Source organism: Drosophila hydei, unplaced genomic scaffold, assembly GCF_003285905.1.
Source record: "Drosophila hydei strain 15085-1641.00,03,60 unplaced genomic scaffold, DhydRS2 tig00008139-arrow-pilon, whole genome shotgun sequence".
In the NCBI taxonomy this organism is placed as follows: domain Eukaryota; kingdom Metazoa; phylum Arthropoda; class Insecta; order Diptera; family Drosophilidae; genus Drosophila; species Drosophila hydei.
Genome location: NW_022045847.1, coordinates 3,310,522 through 3,332,095, shown reverse-complemented (window position 1 = coordinate 3,332,095; position 21,574 = coordinate 3,310,522). Strand labels below are relative to the sequence as shown.

At 31.8% G+C, this 21,574-nt stretch overlaps 1 protein-coding gene and 1 long non-coding RNA gene across 10 annotated transcripts in view; one reads left to right on the top strand and one right to left on the bottom strand.

Moving 5' to 3' along the window:
- The window catches only part of LOC111597431 (unconventional myosin-VIIa), a 47,317-nt gene that overhangs the window by 4,831 nt on the left and 20,912 nt on the right, over positions 1-21,574 (bottom strand). For 2 of the 4 annotated variants that reach the window (XM_023312128.2, XM_023312129.2), the window contains exons 8-19: positions 20,597-20,839; positions 17,996-18,361; positions 15,966-16,102; positions 14,496-15,015; positions 14,056-14,168; positions 13,619-13,871; positions 11,530-12,132; positions 5,637-5,860; positions 5,193-5,331; positions 4,386-4,781; positions 2,912-3,887; positions 2,314-2,612 (exon numbers count right to left, since the gene is read on the bottom strand). In XM_023312128.2, coding sequence (XP_023167896.2) covers positions 2,314-2,612; positions 2,912-3,887; positions 4,386-4,781; positions 5,193-5,331; positions 5,637-5,860; positions 11,530-12,132; positions 13,619-13,871; positions 14,056-14,168; positions 14,496-15,015; positions 15,966-16,102; positions 17,996-18,361; positions 20,597-20,839 — 4,269 coding nt within the window. The remainder of the gene's footprint in view (positions 1-2,313; positions 2,613-2,911; positions 3,888-4,385; positions 4,782-5,192; positions 5,332-5,636; positions 5,861-11,529; positions 12,133-13,618; positions 13,872-14,055; positions 14,169-14,495; positions 15,016-15,965; positions 16,103-17,995; positions 18,362-20,596; positions 20,840-21,574) is intronic. The other 2 variants (XM_023312130.2, XM_023312131.2) reach the window with 2 other exon arrangements.
- On the top strand, positions 8,274-17,381 carry LOC111597432. 6 transcript variants are annotated; one of them, XR_002751321.2, is made up of 4 exons: positions 8,274-8,460; positions 8,752-8,825; positions 9,022-9,200; positions 16,560-17,381. It is a non-coding gene; the product is annotated as an uncharacterized LOC111597432 (long non-coding RNA). The 6 variants fall into 6 exon arrangements; XR_002751319.2 differs by lacking the exon at positions 8,752-8,825 and having other exon boundaries at positions 16,560-17,001; positions 17,151-17,377; XR_002751318.2 differs by lacking the exon at positions 8,752-8,825 and having other exon boundaries at positions 16,560-17,061; positions 17,151-17,377.

Below are 21,574 nucleotides of genomic sequence, written 5' to 3'. Positions count from 1 at the left end.
TACAGAGAGACAGCTAGCAATGCACTGTTTGCTGTGCAGGGGCAAATAAAAACTGACAATCCGAAACCTAGATTAGAACCAACATTGCCTACGCTACGCTTACTTTACCAACACAGCTACTTCATACTTTAACAACAAAAAAACAAGTAAGAAAGCTCTAGTCGGGGTGCCGGACTAGGAGATACCCTGATCCCAGTCCTCTGAGCTTTTTAATATTTTCCGTAGTTTGTATCGAGTATTCAAAAAAAAAATAAAACAAATTAAAAACGACATTGCGAGACCAGGTTTCGAACCTGGACTGTTTGCGCAACGTGCACCAACTCTACCAACAATGTCACTTCATATTTAAAAAAAAAATTAAACAATAAAAAATGTCTCGTCGCCGCGAGGATTGACCTCGAGACTAACCGCTAACGAGCGCCACCTCTACCAACGCAGCCACTGCACCTCTTGCAAGAAGAGCTGCAAATTTTAAGTTGAGTAGCAGCTGATAATTCAAGCAGTATTCAATCGCAATTTCGATTCCTCGAATAGAAAAGAATACACGCATTTGAATGTATGTGTGCACATGTACAAGAAAAATGCGAGAGCTTGGCGTTGCTTACATAATACATAAAACTAAATACAAAATTTGGAGCCTCTAGCTCTAAAGACGTCCGAGATATAATTTATTAACTTCATTTCAATCATGTTTTTATTCGATATCAATTAAATGCGAATAGTTATCGAATAATTGAAACAAACTTGACCTGCGTGGACAGGTGACGGACAGGGCTCAATCGACTCGGCTTATCGTCCTGATCAAGAATATATATACTTTTTGGGATCTGCCACGCCTCATTCTGCCTGTTACATACATTTTCACAAAACCATTATACCCGGATTTCCCATTTTCAATGGGATCAGGGTATAAAAACAGAAAAAACCGCGAACTTGTCGGCAAAGAGCACCACATCTACCAATACCGCCACTGTACTGTTCACGTAAGAAGTTGTAAATATCAACTAAAGTAGCAGCTGACAATTTAAAAACAATTCAATCAATTCAAGCGAACCGATTCTTCGAATAGAAAAGAAAGCCTGGATTGTATGTAGGCAATGTATGTATGCACGTTTTACTTAACGGATTTTAAAACTATTTTCAGAAAAGGTCTACATATTCTGTGTTCTCCAATATTCACTTTAGTAACAATCCAAACTTTTCCACATATTGCACATGACCTTCAATTAAAAACATTTTAAGAATTTTGGAACTGGGATAATATAAAACGATCATTATAGATACATCTATTCTCGGCTGCTTCAGATGCCTGTTGCGAAAAAATGCAAACATGCAACTTTCACACTACAATGATCAGATTAAACAACATTGCACTTTTCGAAGTAGATATCTGGGACTACAGCTAGATAAAATAATTATATGCCGTCGACACAAGCGAAAACAATACATCTCAAACTGAAAGCCAATAGATTCCATTTTCATATCAACGTTCGCTCTCCCTTAACTTAAAAGACTCTGCTCTATAACACTTTTCTAAAAACTATCTATCCCAACTATGCGGGAACATTTGCAATAACTGCATCGAAAAGCGAGCAAAGTCGATGATTTTGAGCACCATCACGGGGACACCATGAAAAAGAACTCAAAAAAAAAAAATGATTTAAGCTCATAAATAAGCAGATCATGAAATGCGTATAATCCACAAGTTTAAGCATTTTAAAACTTTTTATACAAAAAATCTTGTTTTATTAATATTAAATATATATATATATATAATAAATAAATAAATAAATAAACAATAAATCTTGTTTTATTAATATTAAATATATATATATATATATAATAATATTAATAAAACAAGATTTATTGTATAAAAAGTTTTAAAATGCTTAAATATGATTTCAGCTATGGATTGTGCAGGCACGGCGCAATCTGAAACACAAATTTTCAGAACTATGATCATCGTTATTGATCACATAGGGTGTAATGGTGTTTCGAAAAAAAAACTTGTGGATTATATATATATATATATATATATATATATATATATATATATATATATATATATATATATATATATATGTAGATAATATAATAGAAAATAATTAAAGATTTTAAATGAATCTGGTCAGATGTATATATTAACGCTGAATTTAAAAAGTGTTCTTTCTAAAAACTAAAACCAAATTTGGATACAAATAAATTTTTAAGGTGTACGATATTGAATTTAAAGTGAAGTTTTAAACCGTTTTCAACAAACTTGATTTGCGCGTTGTATAGAAAAGCGTTCATACATAATTTACAATGACTTACTTTTTCTGCAAATCTGGCATATTTCCCTTCTTCAGACAAAAAATCACTGGAACACCTTTTTAAATGTGCCATTAAATATTTTCGTATAGCCTTTGTGGATGGCAATATGACACTGCATGCAACTGATAATAAAGACCAATTTCTCAGGTTTACCCTTGAGTTGGCATCAGGGTGGTCCGTAGTTTGTTTAATAAGTTGAAGATAAAGTTCATTTAGTAGAGAATCCTTTCTCATGCATTTATCCATAATAGATTGTACTATGCGGGTATGCTCATCCTCCGCTCGGTTTATTGTCTCGCCTGTGAATAATTAAATAATTTATATCAATTGTAATTTTTAATAGCGATTTTAAATTCCGACAATTTTGTATTATTTTCAGTATTCAAATATTGGACATTTTAAATTTGGGCTTTCAATTATTATCTTTAAGCACCCGGCATAAAAGTAAAAAATTATAGTAAGGTTTGACTAGCAACTTAATAGAATTTTTAAGATATAGTTAACATAAATCATTTAGTAATTCTTTAATGATTTATCTAAAAACTATAACTTAACCATAACTAATTATAATATTAAAAGCTAAGCGGTGAAAGCTCACCTAGTATTCCGAGACCGGAAAATTGTAAAATTGACTCAAATATCTGAATCATTATTGTTTCATCTTGATCCGTAAGTGAGCTTAAACAAAACGTGATTTGCTGCTTACTGAAGGCCCAAAATGAATGAGAAAATCCTTTATATGTTTCTCCGTGCTCTTGAGAACTTGTCCTTTGTTCTGTTCGCAGTTTTTCAATGCGATGTTTAGATAGGCGTCTTAGAGTGTTTCGTAAGAAACCACCAGATTCATGAGGTTTTCGTACTACATTTAAATCAATTAATTGTCTTCGGCATATAATTATATTTTGATACAATCTAGTTCTATCTTCATTAGTAATTCCTTTTCCTTTTTTGGTGCAATCAAAATTACTTAATATCCAATTTGATAGTGATGGGTAATATGAAATAATTAGAGCACCAATCTCATTCTTTTGTACTGTTTCAAAAACAAAACATTTTTGTAAATCCAATAAAATGCTATCATCTTTGTTAAGTCTGGGAGATTGGTGAGGAATGCGATTCAGAGATATCGTAAAAAAACTATCACTTGGGTCTATTAAAATGGATTCTATATCTGTATATTTAAACTGATATATAATAAGTTTATCTTCAGGTTGAATGAATAAAACTCCTTCACAATTGATTCCTAAAATTATATTATTGACAAAGCTCCAATATCCTTTATATATAACGTTAAACATGGTTGTTCCGTAAAGTGGGTATTGCATAACACAACTTAAGTACAACACTTTAGCAGTTAATTCATTTCTTGATGATCCATATTGTCGATGTGCTTGAGCAAGAATAGGTATCCAAAACTGTTGTTCTCTTGTTTTAGATATACGGCTTGGTAAGAAACTATTGATATCACAATAATATTCAGGTTTTGGCTGATTGGAAGGATCACCAAGTGCTACTTGTGCTTGCAAGCCAGCTAATTGTAGAGCAACTTTCTCACTGACAGGAAATTCATCACACTAAAAATAAAACAAAATTATTGTTATTCGTAAAATATTAAAATCAAAAATATTGATTTTATTCCTCATCCCTTTATCAGCTTATCATTTTCTTTGGTAACTCTGCTTATTTCCCCAATTTCGGCTTGAAATTAATAGTTTTCTCTATATTTAAACGCATTATTTAAAGGCCATAATAGCCAATAAGTTCATATTTAATAAAGAAACTTTTAAAAACTTAAGAATCTGAAAGCGTACTAATTTGGCAATCAAATATTAAATCTTTGAGCTTTCATTCTATGTATAATTTCACTTTGGAAATATTATATTTTATTAATCTTCAATTGATTAATCTTCAATTAGATTCAAAAGTTCCCATCAATTAAGAATGATTTATGGCATCCACAGATCTTTTTTAAACCTTCATACTATTCCAAATGGAATATCATGGTATAATGGTTTTTGTTAATACTTGCACAATATTATAAATTCAAACAAATGATTTGAAAGGTATCTTACTTTTACAATACTGTATACTGCTTGGGCGTATAACATTCCAACTTCAACAGGATCCTGCGATAATTCTCGAGTTGGCTTAAACAATCTTTTTTTAAATACAAATCTATTTTCTCCATATGTAGATCCATTAGAAAGGCGTTTGTAGCTATTAGACGAGTTCTGCTTAGACTCCCATTCAGAGATTACATCATATAAATATTCAAAACTTTTTATATGTTCTTCGCCATCAGGACGTGATTGAAATATTGCCCAACCTTCAATTGAAGACAAATTAAGTTTATCTGCAAGTTTCTGTACTGCATCAATGGCTGTATCAGTAGGATGAACGTCAATAGCTTTTGTACGGGAATCTAAAAAGAAAAATCTGCAGACAATTGTGCCTAGACGTCTCATAGCCTAAAAATACAAACAGAAATATATTAATAATAAGATGGTTATAGTGAATCAATAAGAAATTAAGTTTTATTACTTGTAACAATATGAAAATTAGAATCAATCAATTGAATTATTGAAGTAAACTTTTTTATGTTAAAACTTATACTGCCGTATAACCAGAAATTTAGTAATAAATTCTTTTTCTTTAAATTGTTTTGGTTGAACTGTGAACGTAAAAACGTGTAATCGAAAAGCATCGTGTTAACACGACTTCTAGTGTATTTTAATGTTGCCCTTATCTAGAAACAAATGTACGAAGACAAAACAAGTCAGTTAAATTAAGTTTTAATAATGAATAATACATATTTAAAACGTATATCAAGTTCTTTCTTAATTTTTAATATGTATGGAAAAAATTACACCAATACTTACTGCAACTTCTACACTTGAAGGTGGTTGTAATCGCGTCGAGACTTTTGTACATTTACAATTATCGAAGCACCATTGCGCATATTGTCTTAATTTTCCGTCAAAAATAGCTAGCTTTTCTTTTAAAAATGAAAAATAATATCTGTAAGAACAAAATTTATATTGTAGATTATCATTTTATCTTAAGTTTCCAATTTTATATTTTTGATAATATTTGGAAGAATGCAAATAGCGTTTTGGCATTATTTGGCATAATTTGAAACTAATTTGAAAACATTTTTTTTTTTGTTTTTCCTGTAAAAGACAAACAAATAACATAGCCAAATTGTTTCTGTTATTGCGCATGTATCTATCCGTACTTAAATTAAGCTCGCCCAATTTATATGTAAACGCGCACAATTGAAAATAGTTTTAAAAAACATTTTAAAAAATGAGTCATATAATTACCTGAATAATAATTTACTTGGTTGGAAAGCGACTATTATAAGACACATTAAAAGCCACAAACGGTCAGTCCACTCCAAATTAGGGTTATTTGTTGTTTGTCGCATACATTGCACAAAAATTTCATCTCGCAATTCTTCTCTTTCAATACCCAATCCAATAATATACTGAATGCTTTGTAGTTCACGCTCCGCATTTTGCTCACCGCGCATATATTTAGACAGTTCCTATAGATAAAGGAAACAATTTAATAAGTAATAATTTTTAAGTAATACATATAGATTACTTTATTATAAACTTAGTTTCTCAAAAAAAAAAACAAAAGCAGAGCAAGTAAGAAATCTGTAATCTGGAAAATACCCTGATCAAAGCCCTATCTGGGTTTTTTAAATAATTTCATTAGTTTTTATCGAGTATTACAAAAAAAAACACATTAACTCTATGTGGAAAAATTCGTACGCTTCACGCTGCTTGTCACGTGCTTTTACAAATTGGTCAATAATAATAATAATTAATAGCTTATGCCTTACTTAACGGATTTTAATGCAATTTTCAAAACAACTACATATTCTCTAAGAATATTTGTCAGTTTACTAAAAATTCGTACTCTTCGAAAATATATCAAAAATCAAATTGTATTAAATAGGAAAGAAATTAAATACACAAATTGGAGACTCGAGCTCTCGATTATGTTTTTAATTGATTACAATAAAACAGGATTATTTAAAAGAAACTTGATATGGGCGTACTATACTATATTTCAAGTCTAGCTCTAAAGAGTGCTGAGATCGACAGGGAATAGGATGGGCCAGATGAGGATGAAACTTATATTTAGATATATTGATTCTATCCATTTTAATACGTAATTTCATGGTAGACGCGATAGTCTTGCATCTACCATTTCAATCTCGGCTCTACAATGTAACTCAATCGTACAGTAATGCCGATGACTTTGTTTTGAATGACCTGTTACTAATTATGACAATATCCGGCCATTCCGATGCTTCAAATATACCCTTAAAGTTAGCCTTATTTTTCTTATTTATATTATTATACAAATGGGTAAAAAGCAAGCCATATATTTTACTTATCTATTTGTGTAATTTATATGGTCCTTAAATGTAAGTCTCTTGTCTAAAATGATGCCGGCTGGTGAATAAAAAAACGTACATATGCCTTTTCTGTGCATATTAAAAATTTCCGTTTTGAATATGAGTCTACACAATCATATTCTTCTTGTAAGTTTCTCAATATAGCAGAGCAAGTGATTGTTGTGATATTCACAAATTGTCGGAAGTATATATTATATATATGTATATGTATATATTATACAATATAGGCCTTGCGGCACCTTGCCGGGATATTAATTGTCGCATATTAAACTTTTTCTATGTGATATTTATATGAGCCCTAAGAAATATTGAATTCTTTTTAGAAATTTTGATTATATCATTGACATCCTTAACAGTACCTGTTCAGTTGATTAGAATCCACGGGTTGACAATGTATTCTGTTCTCTAGAAAAACCAAAGTGTTGGCATGGAAAGAAATTGTTTTCGTCAATAAATTGCGTTAGTTTTCCTTTAATTACTTTCCCCCAGATTTTGCTGTCTGTAGTCTGTAGTATGTAAGTAGTGGGGTAATAGGCGTATATACGGATAACTGAACAGGATTATTTCGTTTCGCAATCGGATCAACTTTAGTAAATTTCCAATTGCAGGCAGTAACTAAACAAGTCAAAAATGATACTCCTTTCAGAGGGACATCTTTTAAGCAAAGATAGTCAATTTCGCCTATCCCAGAAAACTTATTAATTTTTTGCATTTTTAGCAGTTATTTTAATGCCCATTTGATACGTCTTATTTAAGTTTTAGTTGTTGGATCACCGAGTCTTGCTTAGTTATAGCTCTAGTGGAAATATGATTGAGCTAGTGACTCAGCCTTTTCTTCGTCTGTTAAATAATATTGTTGTTTCCAAATGTAGCAATATACCTATGTTTCTTTCAGATAATTTTGGAAATTTCCAAATTGGAAGAGAACCTTAGCTTATTTTCCCACGTGTATATATTACTTCATTTGCTTTTTAATAATACTAAAAATTCGGCTTCACCACAAACACCACACAGAATATATTAATTATATCAATATCATCTGGCGAACGGAATTGAGTTATATATAGGGAAGCGATTCATTAAAGAAATGGGTGACTGCAGAAAAAATGTTCAGTAGAGGGAAGACTCTAACTTAAATCTGAATCTACTCTAGTACTAAGTGTTTTTTAGTTATTGCGGGCGATTTATGAAAAATATATCATCGATTGATGGTTGTCTGAAGTTACTAGAAAGAATAGTAGAAGAGGGGGATACATTAAGTAAAAACAGTTAAGCTCTAAAGCAACTGAAGCCACCTTTGTAAGTTCTGTAAGTTCCATTAGTATGTCGACATCTATCTGAAAAAGTTTGTTTATAATAAGATTTGAAAAAGAGGCTTTTGAAAATAGCATAAGAAAATAGATCTCCTTGTGCCATCTGTCAAAATCTGTCTAATTCTTTCAATTCTTTCATCGAATGGAGATTAAGTTATCTTAAAAAATCTTAAAATTAATAATTAATAAAATCTTAATCTTTTTTATCTGTCATCGTTACTACTCCAAATAAAGTTGCACAGTTTAATATAAGTGATATTTTTCAAAGACCATTCGCATGTCAATTTGTGAAAACGCTTGGCATTCCACACAATGATTTTGAGCTTATCCAAAAATGAGAAACTAATTTTAATTAGTTTAATTTTAGTTTCACAATTTCTTAGTTTCTTAAAGAACTCAAAGGTAAGAGTTGTGAATTCGGCCTGCCTACTGAATCCAGTGGCCTAGTCCAGGATGACTAACAGAATATGAAATTACGCATTGAGATTTGATAGTGTCCTCCGAAATTTATATGTGGAGCCGGTAATTCCTTCCTGATATTCTTTGTTTTGAGTTTCTACAGCAACTTCCTGTAGTTTATTCTGCTTGGAATTTCTTAGGAATTTGCTTTATCTTTAACGCGTAACTTCTTCGAAGACGATTTGTACGCTGTTTGTTTGCAAAGGAGAATAACTTATAATTACTGCTTTGTAGGTGGCCGCAGACTAAGCCTTCTCATTCATACAGTGCATTTTAACTCCTATGGAATTTTTCGATTACGTTATTAAGTATGTTTATTAATTATCACACTACATGCAGCTATTCAATGTAAATTTTAAAAGTCGTAATTGGAGAAAAGATCGCTTTTTGGCAATAATTTCTGAACTATTGTCGTCATTTACTATTGCCCCATCTACTACTTACAGTCTAATACCAAATTAAATTTTGAAACTTTCTTATCTTTCTCTCTCATGGTATTTCAAGTTCTGGAGGCCAATTGAAAAGGAATGATGTGTTTATTGATAGCTGATTCTAATACACCCACGCCCACTTCCAATTTCTGAATCACTGTTTGCAAGATGAAGCAATCAGCAATGTTGGAAATAACTTTAAAATTCAATGTGTGAAGATATGTCAACTTCCGTCGTTTTAATTGAAATTTGGTAAGTAGATAACTAGAAATCTGGTAATCTCAGATCACATGCATACATCTGTCGCAGTCTCCCAATTTGCACATCTGCTACGTACTCTGATCGTGATTAACATTAGCTTCAAAATTGAAGTTTGCTACGTCTCCTATGAGCGTAGAAATATCGATATTCTTATAGATGAGGGATGTACTTACGAGCACAATTTGCGTAGATATATACACAATATATTTCAAAGCGAGGATATGTTCCAAATTTCAAATCTTTAGCTATTAAATTAATATCTGATTTCATATTTTCAATTTGGATCATTTTAATATTTTATCATGAGTCTAGCTAAAGTCGATATAGTTTAGCATTGCACTAGACCAATATACTCTTAATATATATACTCTTTCACTTCGGGAATGTGTATAACGGCACACATGTTCCTTAATAAAATTTATCTCGACTGCCATGATTTCCAACACCGTATAGTTTGAGCACAGGACAAAAGTATTTTTTATTTCCCAATACTCAACGGCAGTTCCCTTGACGGCGTCATTGTAAATAAAGAGAACGATTTATATTTGAACATTTTCCTTCCTTTCTTATAAAAGTGTTCACTATATTTGCTTACTAGCATAAACTAGTATAAAATAGCCGGATTAGGCAGATGGCAGCATCTCTGAGAATTAACACAAGTATGAGCACGCAATTAATTATGCGTATTCAGGGCAGTATACCAGTTCCTTTGCGTGATTTACTATCAAAGACTAAAATAAAGTGAATTAACGATAGCCAATGTGATTGTCTTCATGAATGAAGTGTGTACTTTAGTTTCAAAAATAACTCGGCTACTCTAAGGTTCTGATTCTTTCAGAACATTTTTCATTGAGTGTTAAGATTCCTTTGAAAAGTTAATAAAGTTCATACGGGTCAAAGCAAATAGGTCTTGTTTTTCCTGACCAGTTTTAGTACATCAAAATAAGCCAATTATCCAATGAGAACAACAACTGCCATGTGGAAACTACTAATTCCATTTTTCCAATTTTGTGAAAAACTGATGCTGCTTTCGGCGCTATCTCCTGAATAGAGCTCGGGTTGAATGCACGCTTGAGCTTTCACTACCTCTTGAAATCTGAATTTTGTACATTAAGCATTAACTTCCCTTAAAAGTTATTGATGTCATTGTAGGCATGGTTTTCTCTCTATCGATAAACAGTAATGGCTTTCCGATCAGAAAATAAACTGGATTTAAAACTTCTGACTACTCAGTCTCATCTCATGATGCCTAAATTCACATTCTAAAGTGGCTAAAATGGCTGACACCTATTATTCGATTCAAATTATGTTTAGAAGAATTGTACAGCCATTTCCCAAGTTCTGCGAAGATTTCCCGTATTAAATTTTTCTCGGCGACGACACAATAAGTTAAGTGTCGTCAAGTTAAGAATATGTGTAAGTTGAATATATATATTTTGCCTTACAAGATGGTAAATTATCCATAGAACTGATGAACTAAGCTTCGATCTAGTACACTTTTACTTGACTCCTTCCAGGTTTCAAGATTTTCAAAGTTTGTTGATCACTGAAAAGGATTTTTACAATAAATCGTCCATTGCTGTCTTAAGTTGGAGTGTATTCAACGAGTTATTCGCACCGCTTGCCCTCAAAAATATTGTGGTCATCGGTGTTGTTGTTGTTGTTAATTTTTACTAATGTTTTTAACATTGCCAGAGATAATCCAACTAAACTTCAAACGATTTGCTTGGAATAAGGACAATACGTTCGTCAAGCACAATTCTCTCTCTATCGCCATTTATTGATCTCTGCGTTTCTGGACGTGTGAAATACTTGTCTATCAAAAGGAGAATTCACTAACCTTCGCTGCCGCTCATACCTTCTACGTCAACAACGAAGAGCCAGCAGTGGCGACCGCTGAACTACCATATTAAATTCAAATTTTAAATTTGTAATTATACCAGTTAAAAAACAAGTAAGAAAGCTCTAGTCTGAATACCCGTCTAGGAGATACCCTGATCCCAGTCCTCTTTGAGTTTTTTAATATTTTCCGTAGTTTGTATCGAGTATTCAAAAAAAAAAAAAACATATAAAAATCGTAAGTACGACACCAGGATTCGAACCCACTATTTTTACGCAACGCGCACCAACTCCTGATTTCCCATTTTCAATGGGATCAGTGTATAAAAAGCTCTTGATTCAATCTTCGCAAATGTGGCATTTAAAATTAAAAAATTTTCTTTATGGTGTATCTGAAATGTATTGTTGCATTTTAGATACATGTAACAGTTTTGGGTCCATCGCGGTCTACTGCAAAGTATTTACCTTTGTGTGTACTTACCCGAAATATATTACAAGACAGTGAAATATTTTCTGGATCATACATGTGTATATGTGACGTTGGAATTTTATCAGTTCTAGTAAATGTAATCATTTCATGTTTGGGCGTTACGTCCACAGCCTTCTTGCCTTTTCTTGTTATTGTTGATATTAATGTTCCATCTATCAACCGCTCATGTGCATTAAAAAAATGTTCAGCAAAATTCAAAATATTATAGCGTGAGTCATTGTTGCAGACTTCATTTTGAATTTCATTTTGATGCATTTCTTGTAATTTTTTTTCAACTCTAAACTTTCTTCTTTGTTCACGTTCGTTGTCTATTGATGTTATTGATGTTATCATTGTTGTTCCGTTTTCTTTTCCTCGTATGCATAAGGGTAATTGAGTATTTATATCTGCAGTATTTTTTGATTCATTTGAATGTGTTAATGATTCATATATAGGTTCCGGTTTCACATGGTTAGTTTCTATTCCGAGGGTATTGTTTACTGGAAGCGGAGGTGGAGCCATCAGAGGTTCGGGAAGTGTTGAAATCGGTAATGCATTATTCCTCTTTTGATCATCTATGCAATTTAGTGGATCCTTTTGTACACAAGTTTCAATCTAAAAGTACATATTTTAATTAATAAGTAATAGAAGGAAAAAAATAGGAAATTGATTGTCGGCAATAACAGCCGAAGGGTACCCAACCCACTTTTACTGAATTAATAACATAATTAAATTTCTTCAGTTCTCATTAGGATTACTGAGAATTGTCAAATGGGCAGGTAACAGGAATATATTATATATATTTTGAATTTGTCATATCTCTCCCCTTACTAAGCAAGTAAGAAAGCTCTAGTCGGGATGCCCGACTAGGAAATACCCTGATCCCAGTCCTATCTGCGTTTTTTAATATTTTCCGTAATTTGCATGAAGTATTAAAGAAGAATACAAATAAAAGTCGACATTACGACACAAAGATTCGAGCCCACATTATTTACGAAATGTGCATCAATACTAGCATCACCGCCACTTCATAATTATGAAATAAGAAACATTAAAAGATGTCCCTTCGGCGCGAGGTTCGAACCCAAAGATTATTGCTTACGAGCGTCGCATTTATCAATACCGTCACTACACTGCTTACACAAGAAGTTGAAAATTTGCACTTAAGTAGCAGCTGCTAAATCAAGCACAATTCAGTTGAAATTTCTATTCTTTAAATAGAAAAAATTACACGCATTTGAATGTTTGTGTGCACATGTATAAGAAAAATACGTGCGTTTTGGCGCAGCTTGACACATGCTTTTGCAAATTGGGCAAACATTTTGTTTAATAACTTCTGTTGTACTTGATGGATTTTAATAATTACAGTATATGATCTACATATTTTATTGGTTTGGTAGAAATGAAAAGCCCTTCCCTTAATATATATATTATATAATTTATTACATGAATTCCGATCATGTTTTATTTAGTTATCGAATATTTGAAACAAACTTCATATACGCGTGCTATATACGGACATAATCGCTAGCTCTAATAGATGCTGAGATCGACGCGTTCACATATGCAGACAGACGGACGGACAGGGCTCAATCGACTCGGCTTGTCTTCCTGATGAAGAATATATATACCTATGGGGTCTGCCACACTTCCTTCCTAATTTCCCATTTTCAATGTGATCAGGATATAAAAAACCTATATTGAATACTAAAGACTTGTGTATATATATATATATATATATATATATATATATAATATATAATATTTTAATAGTATTTTTTAATAACAAAAATAGGCGTCAATGATTTTGTTTCAATCAAAACTAAGTCCTTGATCAGGCGAACGAAAATTGATAATAATTTTCTGTTTCTCTAAGACTATTATAAGTCACAAACAAATTTTTCGTTTAAACATTCACAAACAACTTAAAAAGCGGTTAAGTAACGATAGAATTTAATGGCTTAACATTACTTACGTTAGCCGATCAAAAAATATATTTGTTATTGCGGTAAAGGGCTTGGATGTACAAGGTGAAAATAATTATTCCCTTAATACTAAAACAATACAATATTAAGTTATTGTGTTCATTACAATTACTTACTTCGCCATCAAGATCCTGTACTAAGCTATTCATAGTATCATTTATTTCTTCAATTAGTGGATTAGATGGTGAAGTAGTTGATTCAGTCAAAAATGCGAACAAATTATCCAAATCAACCGTATCTAAGTTTTGGACATGTGGATTATCAGTGGAGTTATTTACAGAAACAGTATTTTCAATTATTGATTTGCTTATACTGTTACTTATGTGCTCTGCCATATTAGCTAGCACTTTAATTTCCGTTTGCACTAATCTGTAATGAAATGGAAATTGAAACTTTTAGAATACTAAAATATCTCTATCTAAATAAGTATAAGTATTTCGTGCGAAAATAGTTATATTATGGCATGAAAATATAATGTGCTAGTATTAAACAATAACAAAATTGGTACATGAATAGTTTTAAGACGGAAATTGTTATTTATAGATTTAATTACCTCTCACAATCTTCAATAGCTTTAAAATCATTTGTTGGACTTTCATATGTGATTCTTTCGCGCTTTTTCATTTCTTCGTCAACACGGCGCATTTCACGTAATGCAGTTGCCACCTACAACAAAAATTATATTTACATATTATACATATATTTCCATTTAACTAGTAGTTTTTAATTGTTAGATTTTTTCGCAAGTAAAATATATAAATATGCCATTTGTGAAAAAATTTACATATATAAAAAAGTTAAAATGTTATCAGACGATGGTGACAATTTAAATAGCAAACACGAATAAATGATGATGATAACAAAAAAATCGAAGTGATGTCCCAGAAACACAATAAAATTACAGATAATTTAATTTATATATTCGATTGTTACCCTTTTACGTATATATTCTATATTTATACATTTAGTGAATCCCTCAAAAATGTTACTTACCTCTCTTGCAAATACACCACGTAGCCGACTTTGTATTATTATTACACTTCGCCGTATTCTTAAAAATTTAATACGCAATTTCCAACCCCTATATGCGTGCTGTATAATAAGTATGGATTTCTTTACATTCTTATAGTACTTGTTGTTCCAATGACGTCTCCAGTTTTTCTGTATAATTATTGAGTTGGCACATCTTATACTTTTTCTTTCATTCTCTAATGGGTCATTTGCAGAACTTCTTAAAAATATTTTCGTTTTACCAATTTGCCATTCAGTTTCAGGGACTTGAAGTTCCCTTAATACAAGAAGTATGTCATTACGGCTATTAGAATATGTTTTATTTCTTATTAAACATTTATATTTTGTAATAAATTCGGAGAAAGTCAGATGAATAGGAAAGCCTTCCCGTCTTATTCGAATTATATCTAAAATTCCAAGATACCGCAATTGATCAAGTACTAAGGATTCATTGTAAATATTGGCTTGCTTAAGAGAATTTGGTTTTATACATCGAATATACCTGCAAAGATACGGTTCAAGTATTTAACGCTTTAATAATAATGGTTTATTTGTAACACTACATAATTCTTCGACAATTTTTACATAGTCTTTATACCCTGAACCCTTTGAAAGTGGTAAATCAGCGCATAAAGGATATGTTAAAATTTATATAAATATATTTTTCTAATAAGGACATAAAATTATTCGATTTAGCACAGTCATTCCATCTGCCCAAATCCTATAAAACGTTGGAAATGATAATTCAGGGTTCAATGTTTTTGTGATAATCGAATCAAGGCAGGCCATATATAGAGTATATATTCTTGAACATAACGACAAACTGTAGCGATCTAGCCATGTTTGTGTGTCCCCATACCCTGCTCTTAAAGTTGGCGGTGTTGGTAGAGGCAGTGCGCGCACATTGCACAATAACAATATGATATTATTGTTAACAAGTAAACCACTTCATATTTTAAAAATTAAATGCATATTTACCAAATAAGAGAGCTCTAGTCTAGTAGATGTCCAGATACCAGTCCTATCTGCGTTTAATATTTTCAATAGCTTGACCCTGAATTGCTCTATTTCCAACTGAACTTCAATTTACAGAATTTGGGAAAATTTGGATATCCAACAAAAATCAAAATTGCATAAAATATACATAAAACTAAATACAAAATTTGGAGGCTCTAGCTCTTAAGACGTACGCGAAATAATTTATTAACTGCATTTCGATCATGTTTTTATTCGATAACAATAAAACGGGAATAGTTATCGAATATTTAAAAACTTGATGCATGTGCTATACAAGCAACTACAAAAGAAATTTCAAGTCTCTAGCTCTTATAGATGCTGAGATCGACGCGTTCATATATACGGACAGACAGACGGACGGACAGGGCTCAATCGACTCGGCTTGTCGTCCTGATCAATAATATATATACTTTAGGGGGCCTGCCATAAACTTACCAAAGTTTTGTATTCTGGAGTACATCAATTAAAGATTGCAATTGTTGACGAAATTGATCACTGACTGTTGATTTTGATTTACTTGTACCACGTTGACTGGCTGATACATTTTGTATTAAATTAGAGCACGCTTGATCCTTTATATAAAAAAATATAATTATTGTTGTAAAGTATGAAGATAATCAATATCAATATTAATAAATTAGTTGATAAGCTTAATATATAAAAAGCTTTGTGAAATCTCATGCTACTTAAAGAGAAGCTCAACACTAATAAGCTTATATTGAGAATCAAAAAAAAAATTTACATTTTGTATTTCTACTTTCATATATAATGTATAAATTTAAGCTCAATAATAACATTAGAATTATTATTGAAGCACTCAAAATCATTTTGAAATACATTAGATTAATCATCAATATTAATTTGAAATCATCATCAAAATTAATCAAAATTGAGATGTGCATGCCAGTTCAAGTATTACTGATTTTTTATGAATCATGGCATTAGATTTGCAAATGGAAAAAAATTCTCTAGTCGAGTTTATTACATAAATACCAAAGCTAATATATATTACATAACTTTTAAACACAGGTTAGAATCTAGGCGATCAATTGAGATGTACACATATGCCTGTATAAATACAAACAGGTTCCGAGTGCTATACATATATATTGTTTGCAACGGTAGCTGAAATCGCCAATATCTATACTGTTGGAAGAAGACACGGAGGACGAAAAAAGCATTATGAACTTTGCGGGGTTCAGTATACCTCCCACCTGTGTTGCCTGCAGGCACACGAAGAAGATAATGAGGAGCCACCCGGAAACCAGAAAATAAAAGCACAACCATGCTGTTCGACTCCAGAGTACTCCGAAATTGCTAAACATTGGGAAAATGGAGGTTTCCCTTAGATGGCACGACAGAGCAGCATGAGGAGCATGTGGAGTGGTCAGCAGAGACGTATGGCTTGAAACTGAAAGCGATGTCGGAGATGCTTTAAGACGTTGCGGCACAGTGGTCAACGTTTGTGAGGGTAGAGTATTTTCTGTCAAAATATTACTTTGAAAACTTAAAGGCCGAAGTCACTCATCATGTGAGCACTGCAGAGTGTGAACTGAAGTACATCTACAACAAAAGCTTCACCGATCTTCACGCATATGTCCGCCTATATCAATTTTGCAGCTTAACGATGGTGATGCTGCTGGCAGACGTGCTCGAGAATCTGGAAAACGATTAACCTGATTAGTTTCGGCAGCAACAAATTCCAAATAGAACGCGGTTCATAGCCATGTACGATGCAGAGTGCCCAATCGAGGATGTCTAGCCCCGAAGCACGGAGGGCGAAAGCACTTCAACTTGTGACAGGTATTCAAGGAAAAGCGTGATATCATGACATTGGTATACGTATAATTGCCAAAGTTTATATATTTTTGATCAATAGACTTATAATGTACGTGTTGATCTTTTTTAGCACATTTAGATCCGTATTGTTCAAAATAAAATTTAAAACCTGGATTTGACTAACGATTTTAATATGTTACAATAACACTAATAGTTATGGGTTATTTAAAACGAACTCCCAACTGAAAAGAATCCGAACAGGAGTTCATCAAATCAAACAGTTCCCGTTTAGCGCGAAGCAGGGTCTGTAAAATGCACCGTCAACTCAACACGGGAGTCAAATGTAATGAAACATGAAAGTAACTTGAAAATACCGAAAGTCAACGAGAGCTAAGTAACCAGCATGTGCTCAGTAAATCAATAGCTGCAACCAACAACAAAATATAAAATATAACCAGCTCAAATATCGAAACACTAAGAAATTCTTGACTATCGCAGGTGCTTCCGGTTTTAATTCAGTCTGTTTTAAACTTGGAATAAATCGAAAGTTCGTACATTACATTGTGTTTACATGTATAACAGAATGTGTTTTGTGTATGAATAAATAAAAGCTATGTAGTGAGACATTCCCACTAAAGCTTTTAACATGATTTATGTGATTAATTTTTTGAATATATTTAACTTACCTGGTTTTTAGAAAGTTCGCAAAGAAATTTATGGTCAGTGCGGCTCATATAATCAAACAGCACATCTTGTTGCATATCTCGATTTTTATCAACAAATCCTTCCACTGAATAAATTACTTTTCCGGCGTAGTGTCTAATACCAAACTCTGTTTCCCAATGCCGACGATCTAAACCCTTTATGTACATAGGATTGTATTCGAATTCCGTATGCAGATTATTTAAATAGGCTGAATCAGATCCCTTTGGCATATGACATTGTTCAGTCAGAAGTTTAAATATACATCGTGGAGGTTTTTCTATAAGCTCCAAGCATAATGAATTGTCTGTAAACTCGACGTGAGTATAATTTATATCTTCTTGCTTATACTAGAAATGAGATGAAGATTTTAGCTGGATATTATTAAATATTTATTATGCAAATATTTAAAGAATTATAGACATAACAAGTAAGAATGTTACAGTGCTACCGACTAAATAATACTAGTGCACGCAGTCAGCACTACAACTTTGGAAAATACAGTTTTTATTTTCTGATATTTTGATTTTCTGATCTCCTAGTGGACGTGGATATATAATTTTTGGCGAATAATTAGGAGGTAACAATGTAACTGTCGATGAGGCTAAGGCTCCAAAACGTTGGAAATGACAATTAGGGTTTTAGCTCTAAAACTATAGAAGCCATAGTTTTACCCGGTTTAACTCATCCCCAAAAGGCATAGATACAACCACCACATATTTTTAATTTTGAGTTACCAACGCAAGTATATGTTGCTAATTCTTTAGCACACTAACTAATATCTAAGATACCAGATATAGCATTTGCCGATCTTATCTATATCTATTTAACAAACTCTATAGAAAAAGTCTTAGCTATTTATCTTTTCTCCTAAGCTACTTATCTTTTGATAGTCTATTTGACACAGTGTGTTCAATAAATAAGGGGACGTTTTTATTTAAATCGTGGAAGTGGTCGTGAGAAGAAACCACAAAAAATTTCGTTTTTAGAAGTCTAAAATCATAACAATGTTCATTACGTTTTACGATTCTAAGGGTATTGTACGCAAGGAATTTGTTGTAGAAGGGCAAACTGTTAATGGAGAATATTATTTACAAGTTTTACATCGTTTGTGATAAGAATTGTTCGTGTTAGACCTGGATATTATCCAGAGGGGAAACAGCTGTTTTTGGTGCCTGATAATGATGTACCACTTTACAAAACCGAACGATTTGTGGAATTTTTGATAAAAAACAGATTCTACAATTCTTCAGATCTATCGCAATGTGACTATTTTCTATTCCCTAAACTGAAAACTGCAATAAAAGGTGTGATGATAATGTTCGAGCCATTCAAGCAGCCGTGACACAGTTGTTAAAGAATATTCTTTTAGATGCCATGAAAGAGTCTGTACATAAATTAGTTGATTGTTCTAAATGATGTATTGAGTTAAACGGAGACTATTTCGAATAAAAATTAACTTTTAAACATAGTACGATACGTGTTATATTCTATATCTTAAAATTCCCCTTATTGATTGAACATATTGCGTAAGCACTCATACACGTAAGCAAACAAATGCAATATTCTGCTGTGCTCCCTACTTATAAGTTAAATTATGTCTGTCCAAAAATTTTCGCCAAGCATGTCGCAAATATGTAATCCATTTTAGACTTAACCTTTTCTATCAATAAATCAAAAAATAATATTATAATAATAACTTTTCAATACCTCTCCTTTAATTAAATTTGCATTCGTTTCGACGTCCTAAAGAAAAATAAGACATCATTACGGAGACATCACATTGATGAAAGTTTGCAAAATTTTTTTTTTTAATCTTAAGACCAAAAGAAGTGGCTTTGTACTGCAAGCTAGTTCAATTATTGGGTATTCATTTATAAATGGCTTAGGGTTGCAAATACCTTTTTTATTAAACTTTGTCTATCAATAAATCAGAAAGTAATAATCTAATAATAATTCTCCAATACCTCTCCTTTAATTGAATTTATTCGATTCACCATCCTAAAGAAAAGTAAGACATCACTACGGAGATATCATTATGAACTATATACACATCACATTGATGAAAATTCGTTAAAAATTTTGTTTAAATCTTAAGACCAAATGATATGGCTTTGTCCTGCAATCTAATTCAATTATTTGGTATTAATTTATAAAACGCTTTTGGGTTGCAAACACCATTTTTGTTTTAAAGCAAATTAATTTTGAAAGAATTACGAAATAAAACTCTAAGTAAAACACACAACAAAATTTTTTATTTGTTTGTGTATGTGTATAGTGCAATAACTTAAGAAATATTTTTGACATTAATAATGTTTTTGCTGAATGATCGATTACCGATATTTTGGAGTAAAAAGCTTATAGTCGGATGCCACCGACTGCATAATACTCGTTCACGGTCCTAAGCCAATTAAAATCTTTTGCGTAAGTCTTAATAGGGATTCCGTATTAAATTTACTGTCAAATAGATTTGGAACTTGAACTCCAAAACTCTGGAAGATATAGTTTATTGTCAATTTGCCACTTAGAGGACTTCAACAATTTTTTAAATAATATAAAAAATAGTAATTCCGTTGTATACTTACAATTTCTAGTTCCAATGCAAAGACGTAATGATTAAAGAATTTATGCAATTTCTCATTAGTATAGTTAATACAAAGTTGTTCAAACGAGTTCTTCGTAAAATTTTCAAACCCGAAAATATCAAGAACACCTAAAAATTGCTTGAAATCTTTTCCAGGACTTGTGCAGATGTTTATTTTATTTACAAGCCAAGTAAAAGTCTTGGAATATAGGGCTCTAGCCATAGCATGTCTATTTTCTTTTGCCTTAAATAAAAAGAAAAGTTATTTTAAGTTTATTTATTTAAGTTATATTTAGTTTGAAAGTTAAAAAATAATTTTTTAGTCAATTATATTTCTTATTCATGAGTTTTTTAGTGAAACAAAAGATAAACAAGTAAGATTACAAGAACATTGCAATCGGGCACTACCGACTGAATACTAGTCTTTCACAGTCTAAGCGCTGCCAGAAAGATATGTTTTAAGCATATATAAATATTAATTTTGGTAGATCAAAACAGCCATTCACTTGTGAAATTTTGAGGATTAGATTCCAGAAATGTGGAAGTTATAGGGTACTTTTATTTCATACCACGCCCCCGAGTATATGTTAAAAACTCTCTAACACTTAAACTAATAGCTAACATAACCAATTTAGTATTCCCCTATTTGCACAGCGCCTATTAAGCGCATCAGAAAATTCATAACACTTCACCCCAGACGAGTATATATTCATGTATGCCGATATTTGAGTTGTAGCTCTTAAAATGACGCCAATGAGAGTATAAAGCATATCATATTAATTCTTCAAATCTTATAGATTACTGCACAGAACTTAAGTAATTTTCTCATGCTTCACAAAATTCTTTTTGTGCATAGTTTTCGATTCAATAATTATTTATTAGTAATTGTAGTTTTAATTGTAATTGTCATTGTAATTATAAATTAAATATATTTAAAACAAAAATCGGTTTTATAATTGGAAAAAGATTCGTTCAACCA